A 22,729-nucleotide genomic window follows, 5' to 3' on the forward strand; every position below is an offset into this window, starting at 1 on the left:
GGGAGGGAGGATGGAGGGAGCCGGCCTCTCCTCTCTCCGCCCCCTCGCTCCTCTCCCCTCCCCCGCGCTCCTCTCTCCGCCCCAGCGCTCGGCCCTGGTGAGCCGTGCCGCCGCTTCGCAAAGCCCGTCCTCAGACCGGCTCCAGCCGCCGCCGCCCGAGAGCCGCCGCAGCCCTCCCGCGTCGCCCACATGGAGGATTACCACAAACCCGACCAGCAGACGCTGCAGGCGCTGAAGGACACGGCCAACCGGCTCCGCATCGGCTCCATTAAGGCCACGACCGCGGCCGGCTCCGGGTGAGTGAGGGAGGCGGGCGTGCAGCGACCCAGCCCCGGCCGCACACCAGAGCCGCGCTCCCGCATCCCGGGGCTGCATCCGGCCTGGGGATGCTGCTGGGAGGGGCCGTGCGGGCTCCCGCTGCCCGGAGACGCTCCGGTGCCACGGGGCAGAGCCCCCGGTGCCGGTCCGCTTCCCGCCCGCGGTGCGGGGGTGCCGCAGGCCCGGCCGTGCCGCCCGCGGGAGCGCTGGGGCGGCGTGCGCGGGGATGGGCCGGCCCCCGCGGAGCCCGGCACCCCCGGCGCTGAGGGATGCGGAGCGGCACGTGTGGAAATGGCGGCCGGGGGCTCCGCGGGCTGAGCCCGCCCGGGCCGGCCACGTCGGTCGCCGGTGCCGGCGGGTGTTGTGACTGGGAGAGAGGCCGGGAATGCTAAGTTGGGGCAGGACTGAAAACCAAAGAATTTGTGCCCGAGGCGCAAGCGGCTTCTTTTTCATTGCGTGCCCGTCAGTTGGAACTAATTCTGCACAGAATTTCAAGTGAGATTATCTGTGATAATCCCAAGTGGGATTATCTGTGCAATGCCCGCGGTCTCCAATGGGCAGTTTATTCAGGCCTCTGGACAGGATTTAGTGTGGGCTCTGATGTGTGCAGATTCCAGGGTTATCCTTTCTTTGATCGTGCTTTACCTATGGGGAACAAAAAAAAAAAAATCTCTGCAAACAATCTGCTTTTAGTCATGTAAAATTAAAGCCTTTTTTTCTGCTTGAAAAATATATCAATGCTTCCATATAAAGTGCTGGGCTTTTTTTTTTTTTTTTACACATATCCCGTCTTGTTGCAATTTCCTCCTTTGGCCCCCTTTGAAGCTAGATGCAGTGTTTAAAAAAAAATGTGAATGAATCCCTTGGATGCTGAGGTTTGTGTGAAGAAGGGTGATGTGCAAAAAATTATAAAGCTTCTTTGAATTGCCTTCCAGTCCCCACCCTGTGCCTGGCATGAGCTCCCTCACATGGCTCTCGAAGCTGAACTTTACTCGTTCCGTTTGCAGCCAGCAAATGAAAGTGCTGCTGCTGTTCTTCCCGTGAAATGGGGTGTTGGACGCGGGAAACCCCTCAGCAAGTCAGAGCAGTGCTGTTGTACAAATCTGTCTTGTTGGGTCCAGTCTGGAGAGAAAAGTATGGCATACCCAACAACTGCCCTTTTAGTTCTTGATTTGTTTCAAGCTGCAGTGTGCTGTATTGCACAAGTCTGTGTGAATGTGTAAATTGAAAACTGTGCTTTGTAAACCTTGGGCTTCTGCATTCAGTAAGTATTTTAAGCAAGCCACAGGGATGCATGGTATCAGTTGTCTCATCAACAGATACAATTATTTCTCTGTTTTGTCTAATGTGCTGTTAAAGAATAAGGATCATACTACAGCCTCTGTTTCTCTTCCTCGGTCCATGAAATTCACCAGTAAAACCATTCTCACCATACTGATGAAGAAATAGTAAAAGTAGTTTTACTCAAGCTTTTTTTCCCTGGTTCATCTGTGCTACAATACTGAGTCCTTCTAGCACAAAGGCATTTCAGTAATCCCTCTGGTTTATTCTGCCACTGGAGTTGTGTAGTCTGAAATTATTACACAACCTGATAACAAGCAGATTATGGAAGATGGGCTCTTAAGAGAAGATTCTGTTGATAAGTAATATATTTTCTTAATAAGATTTGGTTGCCAAGATGATGGTGTAGTAATATGCCCAAAAGACATTCAGTCTGTTGTGGAGTTAGGCAAAGCATGTACAATTTCCAAAGCAGCTGTGCATTATGAATGTTTTCTAAAAACTGAGACAGTGTGCTTTGCTTAAATTGCTGCTGTTCACTGAGGATGGGAAAAGATGTTTGAATGCAAGTTAAGTTTAAATAGAAGCTTACAGTTAGTTAAAAATGTGAATTGTCATGATGGCTTTGACTTTGTTAAGGAAATGCATGTTTGTTAAAGGTGTAGCTTGTAAAAACGGAAGGAAATACTTGCAATAGAAGCACTGCAGAAAAAATAGGACCTGCCTACTACTTTCAAGGAAGTAATTTCTGTGAACTGTGGCATGTATTGCAACACAAATGGTGGTGTGGTAGATATGTCACACCAGTTCTTGCAGTCTTCTTTTACCTTCTGTTAAAGTAAGTACTGTCTTTGCCTGGACAAGACCTAACTCAGTCTGATCCTGAAGTTGCTCAAACACATCACTTTGAGTATTTCATCAGCTGGAGTGGAAAAATTCAGTGAACTGGAAAAAAAATTTTGTGCTCAAAATTACTTACGTGGGCAAAAAATTTGATTAGGTTAGTTATAAAGATTGAACATACTTGCTTTGGGGTGTGGAAGAGCTTTTTCTTTTAGATAAGTAGTGCACACATTCCCATTGAAATGGGTAGAGTCTCTGCTATAGCTGATAATAAATTTTTCTAGTTTTGAAACAGTGTCTTGGCTTCCTAGGGCAGGATGGATACATTCTTAAAAGTGGAAGTTGCAAGAGTTTCTTAAGAGGCAGTTTGTTTCATAAGATGTGATGTGATCACTTGTTGCAGATGATTTTTTCTTCACTTTTTTTGGTTTTGACTCAGTGCTCCATTTTAGCTTTCCACTGCTATCCTTTGAAATGTGTAGATGGAACAAATATCAATTGATGCAGTAATAAAAACCCCCTACAAAACTAACTTGCAGCAATCATTTTACCTTTGTTTTGTGTGGATCCAGGATTTTGGTGTTCTAGTGTAGTTTGGGTTGATCTCCTACTGAAGGACTGTATTTCAAAGTTAGGGGGTTTTTTGTTAATTCTGATAGTAGAAATTCATTTAATTAACCTGTAGCTTTAACAAGATGTTTTTCCAATTTTCAGGTAATTCATTAAATGTTTCTACTTTTTTTTTTTTATTTCCACATGCTACCATTTTAGGTGGTTTAAAACTTTTTTAATCAAGACCAGGAGTTCATAGAAGTATGGTTAAGTATAAAGTTAATAAAATTAAAGGAATGAAAGCTTTAAACAAGCATGTAAGGCTTATTGATTAACTCAAATACATAAATATTTACTAATATGTTTGAACCATGGTTTAAAGCTAATTCTCTTGGTTCCCTGTGTGTGAGTACTTACTAAGGGATGGACACTAACCATAAGTTGTATTCTGCTAGTGTTTTGCATGTTTTTATTCTCTTATTACAGTTATGTTTGGGATGTTGGGTGGGAAGGTTTATTACTATCAAAAGAAAATATTCTGATTGAAGTTCTAGTGAAGGTGTTGTCTAATCCTAACATGCATGGTAAATGTACATGTAGGAAACAAAAGTGACACTTTCATAGTCAGTTTGTCCTGTTTTACAAGTAGGATCAAATATTTGAAGAATAGCCTGCTAAAGATGAAAAGTAAATGTTGGCAGAAGAGGAAGTGAGAAGAAACTGCTTTTTCAACCTCCTCACTACTTATCATCCACTTTCCTGTACTTCAGTAGCAATGGCTGATGTCAAGAATTGTGTTTACATCAGTAAAATCTGAAAAATGCTATTTTCCATACTCAATAAAGATTTTTAAAGAGTCTCCTTACCCTTTTAAGCTTTATGGCAAGTGAAAAGCCAAGGCTGGTACTCCCATGTGGTCAAGTGGTGCCACCCATTCCAGGTGCATAAGAATTACAGTGATTATTATGTAAATTACAGTAATCTAGATAAATAAAAGTAATTCTGTGCCCTTCTATTGCACTTTGAATGAAATATTTACCTTGTCGTGGAATAACTCCAATTTGCTACTTGCATAACCTCTTCACCTAACTTTATATTCACTTGGTACTTTATGGCACAGTTGCCTGTGAAATGGGCCTGTGTATTCCTGAGGCAAGTTACAGTTGAGTATGAATTCATGCTCCTGTTATCCCAGACAATTCAATGGGAGAGACTATACCAGATACTTGAAAATGTTTGATAAACCAACTCACACAATATTTCAAACTTACAAAGATGTAAATGTAGAAAATGATAGTTCCCCTCTTAGCCAAAGATTAAGCAATTTAGTATTTTACAACATGTATCTGGGTGTTTACTGGAGACAGTAAATTTCCATATCCAGTTTCAGTAGAAGATGAAAACAAGAATTGCATTGTTTAATGTCCTCTTTAGAAATCAGAATTCTTACTCTGTCAGCTCTAATGTGGTACAATGAAATGGTTCCTAAGTTATACTATTATAAATGTTCCAGAACTCTCTGCAGAAGTTAATCTTGCATTACCAATCCCTGCATGTGCATCAGAGCCTGAACAAGTCCTGATGCCATGCTTTTAATTTCTCCACTCAGCGAGTGGCTCCAGTTCTGTGGAAAGCTGTCCTTGTTTCCTCTGCATTGGTGTGAATTTCTGCCACCAGATAAACCAGTGGACTCTGATTTCAGGCCCAGGCTGACACAGCCTGTGTCTGACTGTCCTGTGCTTTAGCCACCCCTTCAGGTGGTGGTCCTTGGCATGGAGAAGAAGGGAGACCTCTAAAAAACAAGTCCTTGAGCTGTCAGCAGGGTCTTGATTGAACATCCAATTCAACCAGATCAGAGGCTCCCTTTGTCTCAAAGTATTTGGTTGGCACTGGGGGAACAGCACAGGAGTGGGAGATCAGACATTTCGGATTTATGTATTTTAATGCTGAGGAGTTGGGGTCTGATGAAGTGGTATTTTAAAGATGCAGTCCTGAGCAAACAATAACACAAGTGGTAATTTTGGCTCTTCTTGACTTATAGCCACCCTACATCATGTTGCAGTGCAGCAGAGATTATGTCTGTGCTGTTTTTCCATACCATGAGGTACAAAGTGCAAGACCCCAGAAACGCCAGCAACGACCGGTTTGTTCTTTCAAAGGTAAATAAACAATTAGTGATTTGCTGTCCTGTTACAGTCTGCTAGCAAAGAGCTGTCTGTCTGTAGATTTAATTGACTTATCTTATTTGACTTGTGTTTACATACACTTACATCTGCAGAGAAGTCTGTTGGAAATATTTGAGAGCCTGGAATTTGTGTGCTTCAGAAAGAAAGAAGCTGGCTAAATTAAGTTGCAGCATAACTTAAAAACAGTTTTAAAGGGGTCTTTGTAATGTGTCCTGATAAGTCTTAACTCCACTATATTAAGTTGTTGTAATGTTAAATAATAAATATTATATTGTCTATACAATCTATCAGGATGCAATAAGTTCTGTTTTATTTTTCTAACGAGGCAGTTGCAGTTGGCTTTTGTGCTCTCTTGTTAAATGCAGCCCTGCTGTTCTGCCTGCAGCCATGTCACAGTGGGCACTAATTCCTGCCAGCTTCTCAGGGAGATTACATGAAACAGGGCAGGTTAGTGAGCAGTTTGTAGTTTGCATTCCTACTGTGCCAGTATGGTACTAAAGTCACTGTTACTGAAGACACTGTGGGTCAGAAAACACTTAAACCCCAGTCTGTGCTGGCTGTTAGTGTTTCTGTCCCCTTTTACATTGTGTCCTTGTAAATCATGGGGATATATTGTTCATATGACATAAAGGCAGGTGAGGGGCCTTCAGAAAATGTAAAACATGGCCAATGAGGTAAAACATGGCAGATGAAGTGCTCCAGTGATGCACATTCCATCTTTGAGTCAGAATTCCTCAAGTGGTGGCTCGCAGTAGTGCTGTGGAGCCCATGGTGAATGTCCTTGTGCTGGATGTAACTGTTGTCATTTCTGGTGGCCACTCTGAAAGGAGGAACTGAGTGAGAAGCAAGCAGTTGATGCTGAGGTGGTGAAGCACTGAGAGTCACTTCCTCATGTTTACTTTAGCTCTCTAATTAATCAGTGTGTCTGTCCAGAGTAGCTAAATGGCTTCAAACCTCTGCATGCTCTTTTGACTCCTGATGACTCCAGGAGTGGAAGATGACTGCTCCACAAAGGTCTGAGCGTACAAAGCTTAAAACTTTGCCTGTTGTCACTCACTGCATTCAACCCTGGGTACACTGATGTTGAAGGAAGCTCTAGTGAGATGACACTGCTCATCCTGCTGGGGTGCTGTAAGCAGGGGCGTGGGGAACTTGGAAACAAGCATCAGTGTGGATGTGTGCATTGTAAAACTGTTTAATAACTCCATGTCTTCCTGATGGGCACAAGAACCTGATTTCAGTGTTTGTCAGCTTTGTAGAGTTTGTCCTGATAGTTGGGAACGTGAAACTTGTGTTTTGTTTACAATTTCTGTTTCTCTCCAGGGTCATGCAGCACCAATTTTATATTCTGTTTGGGCAGAGGCTGGCTTTCTACAAGAAGCAGAATTACTGAACTTGAGGAAAATTGATTCTGTCCTAGAAGGACACCCAGTGCCAGTGAGTGCTCATAATCTTTGATACGAAAATATGTTTCTGTGAAAAAAGCGTATGTATTTCACAGCAATTTTGGTTGCTAGCTGTTCAGCACAGGAAAGATAAAGACTTCTAAGGATGATGGCATTTATGGCTTCACAACTGAATTTGAACTGTATTTGAATGTATGAGAATGTAGAAATGACCTTTTTTGTTGTAGTAAAGTTCCCCTACAGCCCTGCATGGCAGTATTTTCCATTTCATAAATGCTTAGGTAAAGTTCTATCCAAGCTTCACTTGTCCTTTAAGCAGCTTTGAGGTATTTCAAGAGTTGACACCCAGTTTGGCCACTTCATTGGTCTTTCCATTCCCAGCCAGTTATTTCAATTGATTCTTTTCTACACAAAATCATCAATTCTTAACTGTTGCCATCCGAAGCATAGCTGAGAAATTCCCTTCCCTCTCAGAGTGCCCAGTTAGCTTGTGACCGTCATCATGAAGGAAATCTGCATTGCAGGGGAATCAGGGGTTCAAGATTTAGAGGGACTTCCACATTGTTACGGCTGAGAAGCTGCATTTTGGTGTATGTTGAACCATCTTCTAGCACTGGAAATTACTTCCTCTATTTCATAACTGTAAAAGAATTGTTGCCTTTTTATTCTCAGAGACAAGCCTTCACTGATGTGGCTACTGGATCCCTTGGGCAGGGTCTTGGTGCTGCTTGTGGAATGGCATACACTGGCAAATTCTTTGACAGAGCCAGGTAATTCCATTTTCATACTTCATGATTACAGGCATTCAATGGGAAAATTTTGTTAAATTAGATGGATGGATAGATAGATAGAGAGACAGATTCATTCTCTTTATTCAATCCCAAATCTGATTTCAAATTTAGGTTTTAAATGATAGATAATTACAAAGCTGTTGCCAGTGAAACTACCAAGGGTTTAAAGATTAGCAACAATTAGTGCATATGTGTGTTTCTTTTGTAACCTGACAGCATTGCAAGCTGATGTTCCTGAACAGAGAAGACAGGGAGTTGTTGGAGGAGCCTCTAACTTCCAGAGAGTAACTGATATCCATTTTGAGACTGGATGTGTCCCTTTAGAAGGAAAGTGCAAGCTGGAGAGGTCTGTTCAAAGTCAGATGACAAATAATGGAGAACGTTGGATAAGGAACCATTATGGTCAATAATAGCATAATTGAATCATAAAGTAGGGCTCCAAAATGTTATCAGAAAGGCACTCAACTCCACAGAGACAAAAATGACTGCTCCTGCCATTGGTTCTGTGCACAAGAAAAGATGTCTAAAGGCAAATCTGTATGAGGAGGAAAATAGCCTGATGTGGTTGATATATTTTATTTGACAGTTCTAGTACATCTGAGCATAGGCTGCCCAGTTAATGTGTCCTACACTTCACTAGCTTGAAATCATTTCTGTGAAAGATGACTTGCTGATTTTAATTGAGTTTAGCAGATGCTACGTGTGGAAAAAATCTAACTAGTGCTTACATGACAAAAGGAAAAGGTGGTCTTGCGTGCAGCACTGGGGAGCAGCTTAAGTGCAAGGAGTTCACATTTAGCTGAAGGCAGGTAGGAATCAGATTCAAAAGTCTCTTATAGCTTCATGTTGACTAAAAAAAAATCACTGACAGCCATCTCAATTATTTTGTTTTAAAATTATATATTTGAAGAACAATTTACTTTTTTTTTTTAAATTTTAGTGGGTAATAAACATTTACAAAGTTTTGTTGTCCAGAAGAAGAGTGGTAGTAAAAGACAAATGCTGTGGCTGAATTTGGTAGAGATGAGGCAGTACTCCTGCTAACTGAGTTTTACCTAAATAAAGGGCTTCAGTGGCTGGAGAAACAGTCTACAAAGTCATATAATGTTGGTTATCTTTTTACTGAACTCTGCATTTGTTATGCAGTATGCTTTAATCCATAGCTGAGTTCATCCAAATTTAGAGTTTCCTGAAATTAATTCCTGTTGTTGTCCTTCCAGAGGGTCTATGGGAGGAAGGAGGAAGCAGAGGTAACTGTCCCTGCATTGTTCAGGATCTTGCTGAGTCACAGTGACAGTGTTCAATGGGCTTGTTCAGTCAAGCCTTGCAGTGGGAGGCTTAAGACTTGATTTTTTTTGAGACAAAGGTTTGGAAAGGAGTGCAGTATTTCTCATCTTATTTTTCTAACGTGCAACGGCTCATAACTATTTTAATTTGATATGTCTAAGGTTACGTAACTTTAGCTGAGGTGAATGCATTGAACAATGGGAATTGAGTTTGGGACAGAAAAATGAATTGAATTCTTACTATGAATTATTGGAGGAGTTTTGATTTAACAGTACTTACACATCAAACCTAATTTATTTTCATTTTTAATTTGAATTGAATTCTTACTATGAATTATTGGAGGAGTTTTGATTTAATAGCGCTTACACATCAAATCTAATTTATTTTCATTTTTAATTTCTTCTAGCTATCGAGTGTACTGTCTGCTTGGAGATGGAGAGTTATCTGAAGGCTCTGTTTGGGAGGCAATGGCCTTTGCTGGCTTTTACAAGCTTGATAATCTTGTTGCTATATTTGATATTAATCGTCTTGGACAAAGTGACCCTGCTCCTCTGCAGCATCACGTTGAAATCTACCAGAAACGCTGCGAGGCCTTTGGGTATGTGAGTGGGAGAAGCTCAGGATAATCTCATTTGAAAATGTATGTTCTATTTGTTTCTCAGAATTGTTCAAGTGAGATTTCAGCTCTAAAGGATTCCATCAGCAAGGAAGATGGTCTTTCATAATGCCTGATATTGGTCAACTTTATGGCTGCAGTAGGAATATTGAAAGTGGCAAAATTTGTTGGTTTTGAGATAAAATAAGGGCTGCTTGCACAGATAAATCTGTTAGGGGTCTTAAAACTGTTTTGAACACATCAAATTCAGATTTTATAACTGTGACCACATCTCCTATTATAGCAAGTAGATCAGAAAAAAACAGCATGGAAAGTAAGAGAATTCTTTGTGTATTGCCTTTCATTTAGTTTCACATTTCTATGCAGATGCAAAGTCCATGCTAAAAAAATGTCAGATACAATAGAAACCAAATTATGACTGAGTGTTTTGGGTTTTTTTAATCAACGTCTATTGTCAGTTTTCATCTTATTTCTAGATGTTTGATTTGCTCTTGTGGTTAAAAATGGCCATTATGTTTGAAGAAATGTAGGATAATTTAGTTATCTGTGAGCTGTGAATTTTGCTCATAGTTGTTGATCCCCCTGTGGCTCATTTTGAATTATAAAAAAGCAGCTGTGCTATTTTTTATAGTCTCAAATAAATGCTAGTTTGTGTTTCTGGCATACTTTGGGTCTCTTAAAAAGACACTGCACTGGAATGAAGTTAGTATTTGTTATTGTTATTGCTGACTACCAGAGTGTGTCACATGCTAAAACCCTTTAGAAACAGTTGATCTGTTTGTGTTCTTAGCTGGCATGCCATCATCGTGGATGGACACAGTGTGGAGGAGCTTTGCAAAGCCTTTGGCCAGGCCAAACATCAGCCAACAGCCATCATTGCAAAGACTTTTAAAGGCAAAGGCATATCAGGTAATAAAACAATTCTTGCTTTGATACACACATAGATAGGATGTACACCTAGTGCTGCAGTGCAGGTACTTCCACATCTGAGCAACAGCATGCAGAAGGTCTTTGACCCTCTGTACCTCAGCATCCTTATTGCTGAGAATTTGGTTTGGCCCTATCAAGTGAGACGTGTGCCAGCTATGCAGTGTTCTGTCCATGGGATGGAGCAAATGCACACTCAGTGTGTCAAGGGTTGCCATGATTCCCTTTAGCCACAGCTTTAGCAGCACTCTGAGCTTGCCTTTCTGACCAGACAAATATTAATAACAGCAGTGAATATCTTCATTCCTTTTCATTGAGTAAGCAAGCAAAGGTCATTATTTGCAGGGACTGAAGGAAAAGCAGTAAATCAGCCAGAGAGGTGATTTGGCTGTTAGCGCCGGGTGCACAGATAAGAGTCATCAGAAGCTATTAAAATAAAGCTGTAAAATATCAGATCTTGTTTGAATTGGACACCTTGGTTAACTGTTGTTTCAAACTTATCTGGGTTTGTTTAAATAGAACGGTTGAAATTTCATGGGAAATGTTCACACTGGTTTACTGGTTGCTTCCTGCCACACTTAGGTCTGTTGGGGCAAATTTACAAATAATTTCAGTAGAAGGTGCTGGGATTTTGTCACAAGTTTGGAATATATGTAATTTGATTATGTAAAATTCATGCTATTTCTTTAAATATGTCTGTTTTAATGCAGTTGAATACTACTGTAATTGTTCAAGGAATTTCTTCCTTGGAAGAAAATACTGGACTGTCATACTCCAGTGCACTTTCATCTGGGTAAAATCTGAAGATAAAAACCTAAATTGTTTTTATACTTTTCTTACTTGTAATGTGACTTTAAATACACAGGTGTTGAAGATAAGGAAAGCTGGCATGGAAAGCCCCTTCCAAAAAATATGGCTGAACAGGTCATTCAGGAAATAGATGACAGAATCCAGAACAAGAAAAAGCTTTCTCCAGCCCTTCCAGAAGAAGATGCACCTATAGTAAATATTAGAAACATTAAGATGCCATCTCCACCAACTTACAAAGTGGGAGAAAAGGTATCCCCTTCTTTTTCACTGATGGTCAGATATTTCAGTGTGAGACTGTTTAACAGGATGGCAGGAGATTACAAAGTGGGAGAAAAGGTATCCCCTTCTTTTTCACTGATGGTCAGATATTTCAAAGTGTGAGATTGTTTAACAGGATGGCAGGAGTTTTTGTGTTATCCCTTGCCCCAGGTGCAGCTACCCACCTCTTCTCAGTAGGCAGACACCTATTTCTGTGGTGTGACAAGTCAACTTGCTGGGTATTAAAAGGGTATATAAATATATTAAAATATGGAGATTCAAATCACCCTTCTTCATTTCATGATCATTATCAATTTTCTAAACTACTTTATGTGCCTTTGAGATTGAAGAAACTCCTTGAGGTTCAGTGAATTTCCAGTTTGGAAATCAAGGTTTTAAACATTTCCTAGCCAGATTGGGGGGGAATTGCCAATTTCAACACCGATGTATTTTCTAATGCTTTGTTATGGGTTTGTTTACTCTTCTGTGTGTCACCATTCTCATATGTACTTTTGATACTGCTATCATTTGAAAACAATAAAACAGGAACATAAAAAAAGCCTCTAGAAAGCAGCAAGTTACAGCAGCCCTGGTGTGTTTTCCTTTTGCAGTGGGCCACCCGCAAGGCTTACGGGGTTGCGCTTGCAAAACTGGGCCACGCCAACGATCGAGTGATTGCTCTGGATGGCGACACAAAGAACTCCACCTTCTCAGAGCTCTTCAAGAAGGAACATCCCAGTCGCTACATTGAGTGCTACATTGCTGAGCAGAACATGGTAACTGCTCCCTTGGGTTTATTGAAAGATTAATATGACCATTCAGTGTCAGTCCCCTTACAGTGGGCGTCTAATACTTGTTTTTCAAATAAATGTGTGGTAATTGTAGCAAAAACCAATTTGGGAACCTTGTTCTAATTTCCATTTTGCTAAAGAAGGGCCCTTTTTACAAATAACCAGTCCAAATAACACAGGTAAATCCATTCCCTCTTACTAATGATGATTTTTGTCTTCTGGAGATAGCAAGACCATGTCCATTGGACTGAGAACATAAGCCTTTCATCCAGGAGAAGAAAGAGAGGGATAAGTCTTAAAAATCTTTGAATGGCTGCTTTAAGCAGATAAAGAAAAGAAGCTGCCAGTAAGAGTCAACAATGACAGCTAGCAGTTGAAGCATGGAGCAGAGGAGTTGCAGGAGAATAGATACTGGGAGGGTGAGTTGCCTCCTTTCCTTTCTGGAAATGCCAGCAATTAGAAGCAGGACTAAACAGAGATTTTTAAATCTGCGCTGAGAGCTTCTTGCTAAATTTTTAGGGCAAGAAGTCCCACAGATGATGTCCTGGAAACCACTGATAAATGAGGAATTCACTGTTCTTATCCAATGTCCCTCTTTCAGGTGAGCATTGCAGTTGGTTGTGCCACTCGTGACAGGACCGTTGCTTTTGCCAGCACCTTTGCCACCTTCTTCTCGCGGGCGTTCGACCAGATCCGCATGGCTGCCATCTCCGACAGCAACGTCAACCTCTGCGGCTCCCACTGCGGCGTTTCCATCGGTAAGGGCGCCCACGGCATCCCAGCAGCACTCCCCATCCACTCAGAGATAGGTGTCTGGCAGCCAGATGGATCCTGCTCTGTGGAGGCAAGCTGTACTGTAGCTGGGGTGGTGTAACAGTGGCAGCAGTGATAGGACGAAGTCATATTTGCAACTCCACTTCTGTTGTGTTTAGAAAGAATGAGAAAAATTTCAAGCTGTCATTGGCTTGTTTTTCTTCTTTGGTCTGATGAAAATAGGACTTTTCCCTACAAGCTTTCCTACTGTACAAGCAAAGACTGATATAAAGGGATTGGACTGAAACTGAGAGGTTCAGGTTCCATTTCATCTTTGCAGTTGATGAAAAAAAGAGAATATTCTCTCTCTGGAGAGAATAATCATGTGCTTACTGTGCCGTTGTTTCCCATTCTCTTAAATGAGAAAATAATGATACTGTTCTTGCACAGATGCTCTTGTCCATCAATCTCAAAAACAGTTTAGAGAACACACACTTGAAATAAGTACTTCAACTTATCCCAGTATTTTTCACTACTGAAATTGTTAATATGGTCATTAAAAAAAATCCAAAATCTCTTACTAATGAAACAGGAACTGTGAAGCTGTAACATAATTCAGAAAATTGAATAATAGAAAGTTTTGGTTGGAAAGATCTTAAAGGTCATCTCCTTCCAACATCTCCCACTAGACCAGGTTGCTCAAAGTCAGGCAGGACTTACCCTTGGCTGTCTTGAATCACCTCCTTCTCCCCATGTGCCTTAGAACAGCTTCTAGGAGGATCTGTTCCGGGATCTTTCCAGGCACAGAGTGATAGTTGGTAGTTCCCAGCATTCTCTCTTTTCCCCTTTTTAAAACTGGCTGTAGTGTTTCCCTTTTTCCAGTCACTGGGGACTCCACCTGGTGCTGCTGTGACTTTTCATGGGGAGTGTCTTGGCAGCTACCTCAGCCAATTCCCCAGGACTCTGAGATGCATCTGGTCAGCTCCTATGCACTCTTGTGTGTTGAAGTCCCTCAGGAGGTCACGAGCCTGATCTGTTGTGCTTTAATCCCAGCTGGACACAAGTACCACTCAGCCACTCACACACTCCCTGTCCCTGCAATGGGACTGGGAGGAGAATCAGAAAAAAACTTGTAAGTTAACTGCTTCTACTACTACTAATAATTGTAATTATAAAAATAAACTCCGAAAAGCACAATACAATTTCTCAACACCCACTGACCAATGCCCAGCCTGTCCCTAAGCTGTGGTCAGCCCCTTCCAGCCAACCTCCCCCCAGGTTTGTATGCTGAGCATGGCATTCTGTGGTATGGAATGTCCTTGTGTCCAGCTTGGCCAGCTGTCTGGGCCATGGTCCCTCCCAGCTTTTTGTCCATCTCCTCACTGGCAGAGGATGAGGACACTGAAAAGTCCTTGATTTAGGATAACTCCACACAGCAACAACCAAAACATTGGTTGTTATCAACAGCATTCTCATCCTAAATCCAAAACTCTCCACTGTATCAGCTAAGAAAAAAATGAACTATGCCAGCCAAACCCAGGATGTCTTACAGCAGAAGGAACTTTGCTTGTCCAGGCCCTGTCCTGCAGTCCATCCACCTGAGAGGTGTGGGAAAAGGGTTTGCCAGTGGAGACCAAGGCAGCAGAGCCAGCACATCTCAGTCCAACTGGCTGAGGGCCCTCACCAGCAGAGCCTTCTGTGGTCTTGCCTTCCCACTGTAACTGTTTGGAACACGGCAGATCGTAGTGGGTTGGCTTTGGTTTGAAGGAGGAAGAGAATTTTATTTTTTACATGACCTATGAAAACAGGAACAGACTTGCATACCAAGAAGAAAAATGCAAGTAGACATTCATGCTTGAAAAACTAGTAGGTATTTCTAGGGAAAGTGAAAGAGAGAGAGAGCTGACAGGGGTAGTAAATTAAGGTTCACTGCATACATCAGTTTTTCAGTTGATTTAATAGTTTTGGATTTTTTTTTTCCATTTAAAACAAAGTATTTAATTTGATCTGTAATATTGGTAAATATTTAAAGATGCTTCCTAAACACATGTAATCTCATCCCAAACCTCAAACTTACCTTGTAGCAGTATAGTTCTCTGGAGCAAAGACTGTATGTAGTATCAAATAATGGCCTTTGTGTGTAATTAAGGGATAAATTCTATTACAAGCCTCTTATTAAAATCAGTCCTTCCACCTTCAGACTTTTAGCAAGCACGGTGTTGATGTAAAAGCTGATTTAGGAAGATAAAACTCTTTTGGCTTACCCGAATTGTCTCCTAGAACTACACTTCCAAGTTTCAATTTTCAGCACATGAAATGTTCTGCTGGGAGGTGTGACTGTGAAGTGCAGACTTGGATTTATAAAGTTGTTTGAGGTACAAATCTCATTCAAGCCTCAACTTGATTTTCCAAAAAGAATTTCAACCCAAAGTTTTGCAACTTACATGAAGAGTTATAAAGAAAGTTATTCAGAGAAATCCTTTAGCAGTTAAAAAATTCAATTTTAAATGAAAGGGTATGAATGAAGCATACTTCCTGTTAGAACTTTGGGCCTGCATGGGATTCCAAATCTGCATGGAATTCAATCCAATCTGGATCTGTGGTGAAAATTGAAGTTTTATGTATGCAGTTCTAGGCAGACCTGGACTTCTGCTGCACTGAAATTTGAACCATTAAATTTAGAAAAATAGCTATCACAATGACCTTCTGGACTTATACAAGTTCACTCCTAGATCAATAGTTGCTGATGGACCGAAACATTAAATAAGTTTTAAGGTCATAAGAGAATAATGGAAAAATCTGTATTTTTCAAACTGAACATATAGGAAAAGAAATCATAGTGTACATGTGTCAGGAATAAAAATATCAATTGTTTAGACTTTTATATCCTGGGCATATAAATTATTTACTTCTTTTATTAAGCTATAAATATAGGTTTTGCAGATGTAATTGAGAATTATACTCTCATTTGATCTGTGATATTCCAAAACCATATAAACTGAGATTTTCATAAAGACTTGGGGCCAGACTCAACTTGGTGCTAGTCTGTAAGTTTGAATTGAATTGAGGAGCTTTGAATGTTGGTGGTATTGGCACCACCATAGCAAAAGCAGGACTTACATGAGTAACTGTGAGTAACTCTCTACCTTGGATGAGATCCAGATTCAGGATATTAAAATTATCACCTGATAATTTTATTCTTCATCATTTCATTTTCTTTCTATGCCTTCATTGTGTGAGTGCATTTTAGGAAAGGAAAATGCCCACTGAATCCCTCTCATTCAGAGTACACACATTTAGAAGCTGTGATGTTGAGAGGGTTTCTTCATGTGATGATTGAAAGCTGAGACACTTCCTTTTCCTGATCTGTGCTTACTTTATTAGTAATGTGCAGTGGCAGAGTTCAATGATTGATCTCTTTAACATGTTTAAAGTTCTTCAGAATTTTGTGCCGCTCTTAGGAAAATATTCTCCTCCTTCCTCGCGAACTCGTCCTTCTTGAATAACAGGTAGTGGTTGCATGTGGGAAGGCTCTTAGCCCTGCTGCTGCAGGCTGTGACATGAGTGGATCCAGAGCTGTGTGCATGGCTGCTTTGGAGCAGCGCCATTCCCAAAGCTCCCTTACATAAGGTCACTGGGGGCGGGGGGTGTTGTGGTGGTTGTTTCTTTAACCATGGAAAATCCTGGCACCCAGCACGTGTCCTGGCTAACGATTCCTTTTCATAGATCTGTGGTTTGTGCCATGAGGCGCTTGAGTTGTTCAATTAACAACACAGATGCCCTATTGCTCCTTAAAAGACTGTTTTCCAGCATTAAAAAATACATACATACCCTTCATTTAATCTTGAAATCAGCCTAAGAATTTGAGAGTAGTTGTACCAATTGCACTCTCCATTTCTGATGGGACACATGCAATTCTCCTTTCACATTTCCAGCAGTTTAAATCTGGAGGAACATTTATTGACCAGTATAAATTTTGTCTCAGCACATGTAAATCCAAAAATGTTCAGATATCTTGTGACCCTCTTTCTGCATCTGTGCCCTTCCTATTTGGTTGTATTCCTTTTGTGTTGTTTTATTGTTATACTTTATTTCCTATTTTTTCTTTTTAATCCCAGTTCTCTTTCTTTTTAGTCTCTTTCTATTCTTATTTACTGTTTAGATGGTTCCAAGTTTAAGGAGAAGATGATTCTTTTCTCAAGCAGGTAGACTTGCATGTCGTGTGTATGCCTGATTTTATCCTTTTCTCCTTTTTTGCCTGGTTTATGTTCAACCTCACTTCTGTATTGAGTGATTGTCAAAAATGTGCCCTTGCTCTTTTGTAACCCTGCTTTGATTCTTTCAGGTGAGGATGGGCCATCTCAGATGGGGCTGGAGGATCTGTGCATGTTCCGGGCTATTCCCAACTCCACTGTGTTTTACCCCAGTGATGCTGTAGCCACTGAAAAAGCAGTGGAAATAGCTGCCAACACCAAGGTTTGCATCATAATATTTCTGAGCCAGAGAATAATTCTGTCTTTTGTACTACTCTTGTTGCTTCTGGCATGTTTCTTGCATGTCTCTACCCACGTAAATTCTTCCCGAGGCTCCAGTGTGGCAGTGGGATGTTTTCTTTTCAAGGAAAGGTTGCAGACATTCTGTCCAGGCTAGTGCAGAATGAACAAATCTTGAATGCTGTGGGCCAGATTTGGGGAGATGGAAATGCTTACTCAAGTGCAGTTTGAATCTGTATTGATTTAGAGTAACTGTAGGTCTTTAGCAAACCTAAAAGCTCTCTCCTAGCACCTTATCTCTGGGGTCAAACTTGAAGCTGGATACAGAAAGATAAATCTCTGTATTGAGGATTTTGATCATCTCCTTGATCAGTATTTTCCTCGGATGCCATACCAGTTTTTCTTGAGAAAGGAGCAAATGATCTGAAAAAATTCAATCTTGCTACTTCAGGTTTTCAGTGAAGGAATGTGGAAATTTGGTGTGCAACTAATATGATGAGTGGTTTGTGGAAATAAAGGATTAGAGATGGGGAAAGGAGTGGGAAGAAGAGATTAAAGTACAAGTTTGCTACTTCTTCTGGAAAGGCATCTGAACTTTAACTGATGGAAAGCCTTATTCTTTGCTTTCAACCCAGCATTCTTCTCTAACTTAAAGTTGACAGAGTAAAAGTTGCACATGTATGGTAAGGTTCTAAGAGTCTTAATTAACTCAAGTAGGATTCTCCATTTCCACAAGAGAACAAAAGAGAGATAAGTATCTTGGAATCAGAGAGGAAATTGTAAGTTATCAGTGTGCTTTAAGAGGAGGTGAAGTGTTTTGTACTGTTTGAAACAACCAGCTGTCACGAATTGGTGACTAATGGGAATTGGTGGGGCAGAGTTTACCTATAGGAACCAGAGGCAACATAGGAGGGTGAATATCAGACAAATAGAAGAAGTCATCTTGCTGTATTTTTTTTCATAGGATTTATCAACTAGAATGTCAACACTTTTCTGTTTTCCTAACTTCTAACATGTTTGCCTCGGAAACAGGGCATTTGTTTCATCAGAACTAGTCGTCCTGAAAACCCTGTCATTTACAACAACAATGAGGACTTCCATGTTGGACAGGCAAAGGTAAATTCTGATTCTGTTTATCTGTGCAGTAAAATATGCAGTGTTCCTTTTGTAAAAGCCCTTTTCCCTCTAAAGTGTTGCAAAGATTTGATCTTTTCATTAAAATCTCTAGAAATGTTAAAAAAAAACAGTAAGATTACGTGTTAAAAACACATGGACATGTTTTCTTGCAGGTGGTTTTGAAGAGTAAGGATGATCAAGTGACTGTGATTGGAGCAGGAGTCACTCTGCATGAAGCACTGGCTGCAGCAGAGCAGCTGAGAAAAGGTGGGGCTTTTTTCCTTTTTGTCATGTAACACAGAAAAAAAAATCAATACCAGTCAGCCTAACTGCTCACCCTTTGTACTGGTAAACATTAATGACACTGTTCAGACAGCTAGTCAGGCACCTGTTAGCTGAAACAGTGCAACACAGCATGCAGCTGCCAGTCTTGCCTAATGGAGGGGGTTTTAGTTGGCTTAGCAGCATTAGTAGCCATGAAAATTGACAACAGGTCACATCAGGGTCTCCTTAGAATTGCTGATCTGTGGTAGTGCCCTGTGGGTAGAGGCCTGGGGACACTGTGTGAGAAGCAGGAGTGGCACCTGGTCTGGTACAGCACAATGGGCTGCAAACAGGCTGGGGCCAGGTCCCAAACCACAGCCTGTCACCTGTGTGTGCCCATGGCACCTGGCCCTGGGTTGGGCTCTGCTGACCTGGGTTCCTTTGGATGCAGCAACTCTGAGCCAGTGTGGGAGGGACACAAATCTATGGCAGTGCTCAAGTCACTGACATCTCACAGCAATGGTAACCCTTCAATGAAACAAGAGAAAGAGACCATCAAAACCCATCTGTGAGTCAGGAGCCTCTCCCCAGGAAGAGATTACAAATAGCAGGAGATAATACAGTAATGCTGCCTTGGCTTTTGGGCAGCTTTTTGTGCAGCCTCTGGGTGCACTGATACTTTGTAATGACCTCGAGTCACCAGGCTTAGGACATTTTGAAAGTGGTATTTTCAGAACCATTGTTATTTTTCTACACTTAATGTGCTTTACAATGCTCTGCTGATCTTGAAGTCTATGTAATCACCTCTGAAAAGATAATCCCGTAGTGCGGAGTCAGGGTCTAATACCGAAAATATATTGGCCACTGAAGAGCCTTCAGTCACAAAACTGACAATAGGGCCTCTTCATGTGTAGGAGTCAGCCCAGTGTTCAGCCAGCCAGGATCAGAGACACCCTCACATAATTGCTATTCTTTATAAACAATTGCCATTTGTATGCAGCTTTAATGAGCCTTATGAGGGCAGGGCGGATCTGGGTTTGGTGCCAACCATCCTTAAGGGTGCCCTGGTAGGGCTGGGCAGCTCAGATAGGCACACCGGAGAGGTGGCAGCCTGCAGTGGAGAAAGAATTCAGAATGCCTACACACCAAAGAATCAGGTGGAAATTGCACTTGGCTTGACAATAAAGGTAAAATAGAGGTCTGGGAAAAAAATTACAATTGACAGCCTGAGTAAGGAGGATTTCTCTGGTGTCTGGATTCTCTCTTACCTGGGGAAAGCCAGTTAGATTACTTTTTTAGTGATGAATGCTCCTGGTAACCTTGAGTCCCTCATCCAAGTCTCCTCCATCATGTCTGTGAATAAATGGATATCACTATTCCACGAGGTGCATGGAGAAAGAATACATGTAGAAATTAGGGCTGGCTGGGTTCTGTGGTAGATGAGCCATAGGTACAGGTACCTGAGAGTTCATGTGGGCAGTTCTCATAATGGTCTAGGAGATCACAGCCATTGCCTGTACCACTGGCACTGTCTTGCATGTTGCAATTCATTGTTACAAATCATTTTCATTTATTTATGCAGAGAAGATCTACATCCGTGTGATTGATCCCTTCACTATAAAGCCCCTGGATAAGAAGACAATACTTGAAAATGCAAGAGCAACCAAGGGCAGAATCATCACTGTTGAGGACCATTACCATGAAGGTGAGGAGGGTCTGGGAGGTCACAGCTTTCAGAGGCTGGAAGCTCCCAGCTTCTGACCTGACAGAGGAGTATGAGACCTGATGCTGTCATCCCATGAAAGCAAAAGCAAGACTTGGCTTTTTTGGTGCTGTTAGGATTACAAAGTGACACTGAGGGTTGAAAGGTTCCAAAGATTTAAGGGGTAATCAGGGCTGCCTTTCTGATTAACTTGGCCCTGTGTGCCCTTTGTGTGCTTGGTCCAAGTGAAGTCTGGATTCATTTGTGCCCAGTGAAATTGTAAATTCCTGCTGTGCTGCAGGGGCTCCGTTCAGAGTGTTCTCTGAAAGGCTGTACAGGAGCTTCTCTGGAGGTGTGAAATTGCAAGAGAGACCATTGCTGTGCAGGTTTAAGTATTCCATGTGTCCAAAAGCTTGGCTCCAGGTTGCTTGAAATCAGATGGTTTGGGCAGTTTCCACAGTTTTTCCACAGTTACTCTGGGATTTTTCCCAGAGATTTTTTTTTCTATTTTTCCCAGTTACTCTGGGATAAATTCCTTCCTTTTTCTTCTCCACCACCCTATATATCTACTAACAGAAATTAGGAGATGTAGTTATGAGAATATTGTCTTAATTTAAGGTGAGCATCACTCTTGCCAGGTACCTGAAGTGAGCTGGTTCTACCCCAAGTGCTGGATACACCATGTTTTGTCCCAGACTGTAGATGGTGATAGATCCCTGAACCTCATCATCTTCTAGCTCAGTGTTCAGCTCTGGACAAGTATTTTACTGCAGGTTTGCAAGACAGCAGAGTGTTAACTGTGAGGTGCTGAACAGGGGCTTTGTGCTGGCACGGTGCTCCGTGGTGCAGGCAGGGCAGGAGTCTGTGCTTGCAGGTCCATCATACTGAGCTCACCAGCTGCATCCACAGAGTTACATCTGGCTGCAGGCTCAGTTTGGTTAAATCCCACTATGCCTGGAGCTGTGGGCAGCCCTGTGATCCTGCATACACTCTCTGAAGGGTAGCACTAAGGTGTCTCTTCTACCAGGTCTCACAGCACATGCTTTTGACACAAGTCCTGTTTTCTTCTTCCTTAGTACTTCTGCTTCCAGTGTCTCTCCTGCCTCCATGCAGTTCTAGTTGCATCCTTTGTCGCTGTGACTGATAGTGAGTCAGAGCTGAGCTCTGAGCAAAGGTTGTGAATACATTACATAACCAGAGAGGTGCCCAGCAGCACGTACAGGCACTGTGAAAAGATGGAGCTCTGAAGTGCTGCTGAGATTGGTTGGAATTTCAGCACGTAAAGTACACTTGTAAATGCTCTTCAGTCAAAGTGTATTTTTAAACCTGGTTCCTGGTGGCTGATGCCGAGGTGGTGAGAGCTTGCTGACAGTCCTGTGCCCTTGAGAGGCAGGTGTGTCCTGCTGCTTATGGCTGAGTACTTCAGAAATGGCAGCCTGCTTGTCCTCAGAATGCCTTTTACACAGGACAGGGTTTTCAGTTTGCAGCTGGCCCGCTCAGACATGTGTGATTGGTGTTTTCCTGAGGCTGGGAATGGAGGCTGTAGGTTGCAGGCCCCACACACACAGTGTGGGTGTTCCTGCTGGGACGCTCAGTGCCTGCCTGCGCTCTCTCCACAGGTGGCATCGGCGAAGCCGTGTGTGCCGCTGTCGTGGGCGAGCCCGGTGTCACTGTCACTCGCCTGGCTGTGTCCCACGTGCCCCGCAGCGGGAAGCCAGCTGAGCTGCTGAGGATGTTTGGCATTGACAAGGATGCCATCATGCAGGCGGTGAGGGCAGCCGTGTCCAAGTCCAGGAACGCGGAGTAGATCGGAGCATCTCGTGCTGTGTAACGGAAGAGCTGCGTTCGGAGAGGTTAAGGCAAGCAAAGGTGCTTTATGTAGAGAGTTCTAATAAAAATACCAGCTTAAAAAACCTTCTGGGGTTTAATCTCTTCTTTTGTCTGTGGGGTTTGGTGTTGGGGGGGCAATACCGGCATGTTTAGAGCCCCTCCTGTCTGCATTGCCCCCAGCCATTTAAAACCAAAAGCAAGGAGGAAGTACCTAAAGTGCTGGGTGATGCCAAAGTGGAATGAGATGTTCCAGGTCCTGGGGAGCCAACAGGGAGGTGAGGCCCAGCAGAGCCCTGGGCTGAATGGTAGTGCAGACAGCACAGGTGAAGGAAAAAAAGTTGGAACTCCTCATAGGAACTTGTTTTGAGTGCTTGGCTGATGCTACAGCAAGGGTGATGCTGAGAAGGACTAAAGGATCTGGAAGAAGAGCAGGAAATTCCCAGTGCTTGGCTGATGCTACAGCAAGAGTGATGCTGAGAAGGACTAAAGGATCTGGAAGAGCAGG

The 22,729-nt window shown here is 42.2% G+C and overlaps 1 protein-coding gene across 4 annotated transcripts; it reads left to right on the forward strand.

Annotated features, from left to right (window-relative positions):
- Positions 1 to 22,327, forward strand: TKT (transketolase). 4 transcript variants are annotated; one of them, XM_041464051.1, is made up of 16 exons: positions 183 to 296; positions 3,214 to 3,260; positions 3,644 to 3,934; positions 5,036 to 5,153; positions 6,504 to 6,617; positions 7,259 to 7,356; positions 9,071 to 9,262; positions 10,071 to 10,189; positions 11,073 to 11,266; positions 11,887 to 12,051; positions 12,668 to 12,824; positions 17,165 to 17,295; positions 18,345 to 18,428; positions 18,602 to 18,695; positions 20,275 to 20,397; positions 22,014 to 22,326. In XM_041464051.1, the coding sequence occupies exons 3-16, from the start codon at positions 3,906 to 3,908 to the stop codon at positions 22,199 to 22,201; spliced, it is 1,806 nt and encodes a 601-aa protein (XP_041319985.1). In that variant the 5' UTR covers positions 183 to 296; positions 3,214 to 3,260; positions 3,644 to 3,905; the 3' UTR covers positions 22,202 to 22,326. The 4 variants fall into 4 exon arrangements, with proteins under 4 accessions (XP_041319968.1, XP_041319985.1, XP_041319976.1 ...); XM_041464042.1 differs by having other exon boundaries at positions 3,214 to 3,255; XM_041464059.1 differs by lacking the exon at positions 3,644 to 3,934 and having other exon boundaries at positions 3,214 to 3,255.
- The last annotated feature ends 402 nt before the right edge of the window (positions 22,328 to 22,729 follow it).

Source organism: Pyrgilauda ruficollis, unplaced genomic scaffold, assembly GCF_017590135.1.
Source record: "Pyrgilauda ruficollis isolate IOZ18807 unplaced genomic scaffold, ASM1759013v1 scaffold10, whole genome shotgun sequence".
NCBI lineage: Eukaryota > Metazoa > Chordata > Aves > Passeriformes > Passeridae > Pyrgilauda > Pyrgilauda ruficollis.

What these genes read in the sequence shown, in the direction of transcription:
- TKT (XM_041464034.1), top strand. Translation starts at nt 190, where the DNA reads ATGGAGGATTACCACAAACCCGACCAGCAGACGCTGCAGGCGCTGAAG. An exon ending in CTTACAAAGTGGGAGAAAAG is followed by an intron (nt 11,267 to 11,886) that starts GTATCCCCTTCT and finishes TTCCTTTTGCAG; the next exon opens with TGGGCCACCCGCAAGGCTTA. An exon ending in TGAGGACCATTACCATGAAG is followed by an intron (nt 20,398 to 22,013) that starts GTGAGGAGGGTC and finishes CTCTCTCCACAG; the next exon opens with GTGGCATCGGCGAAGCCGTG.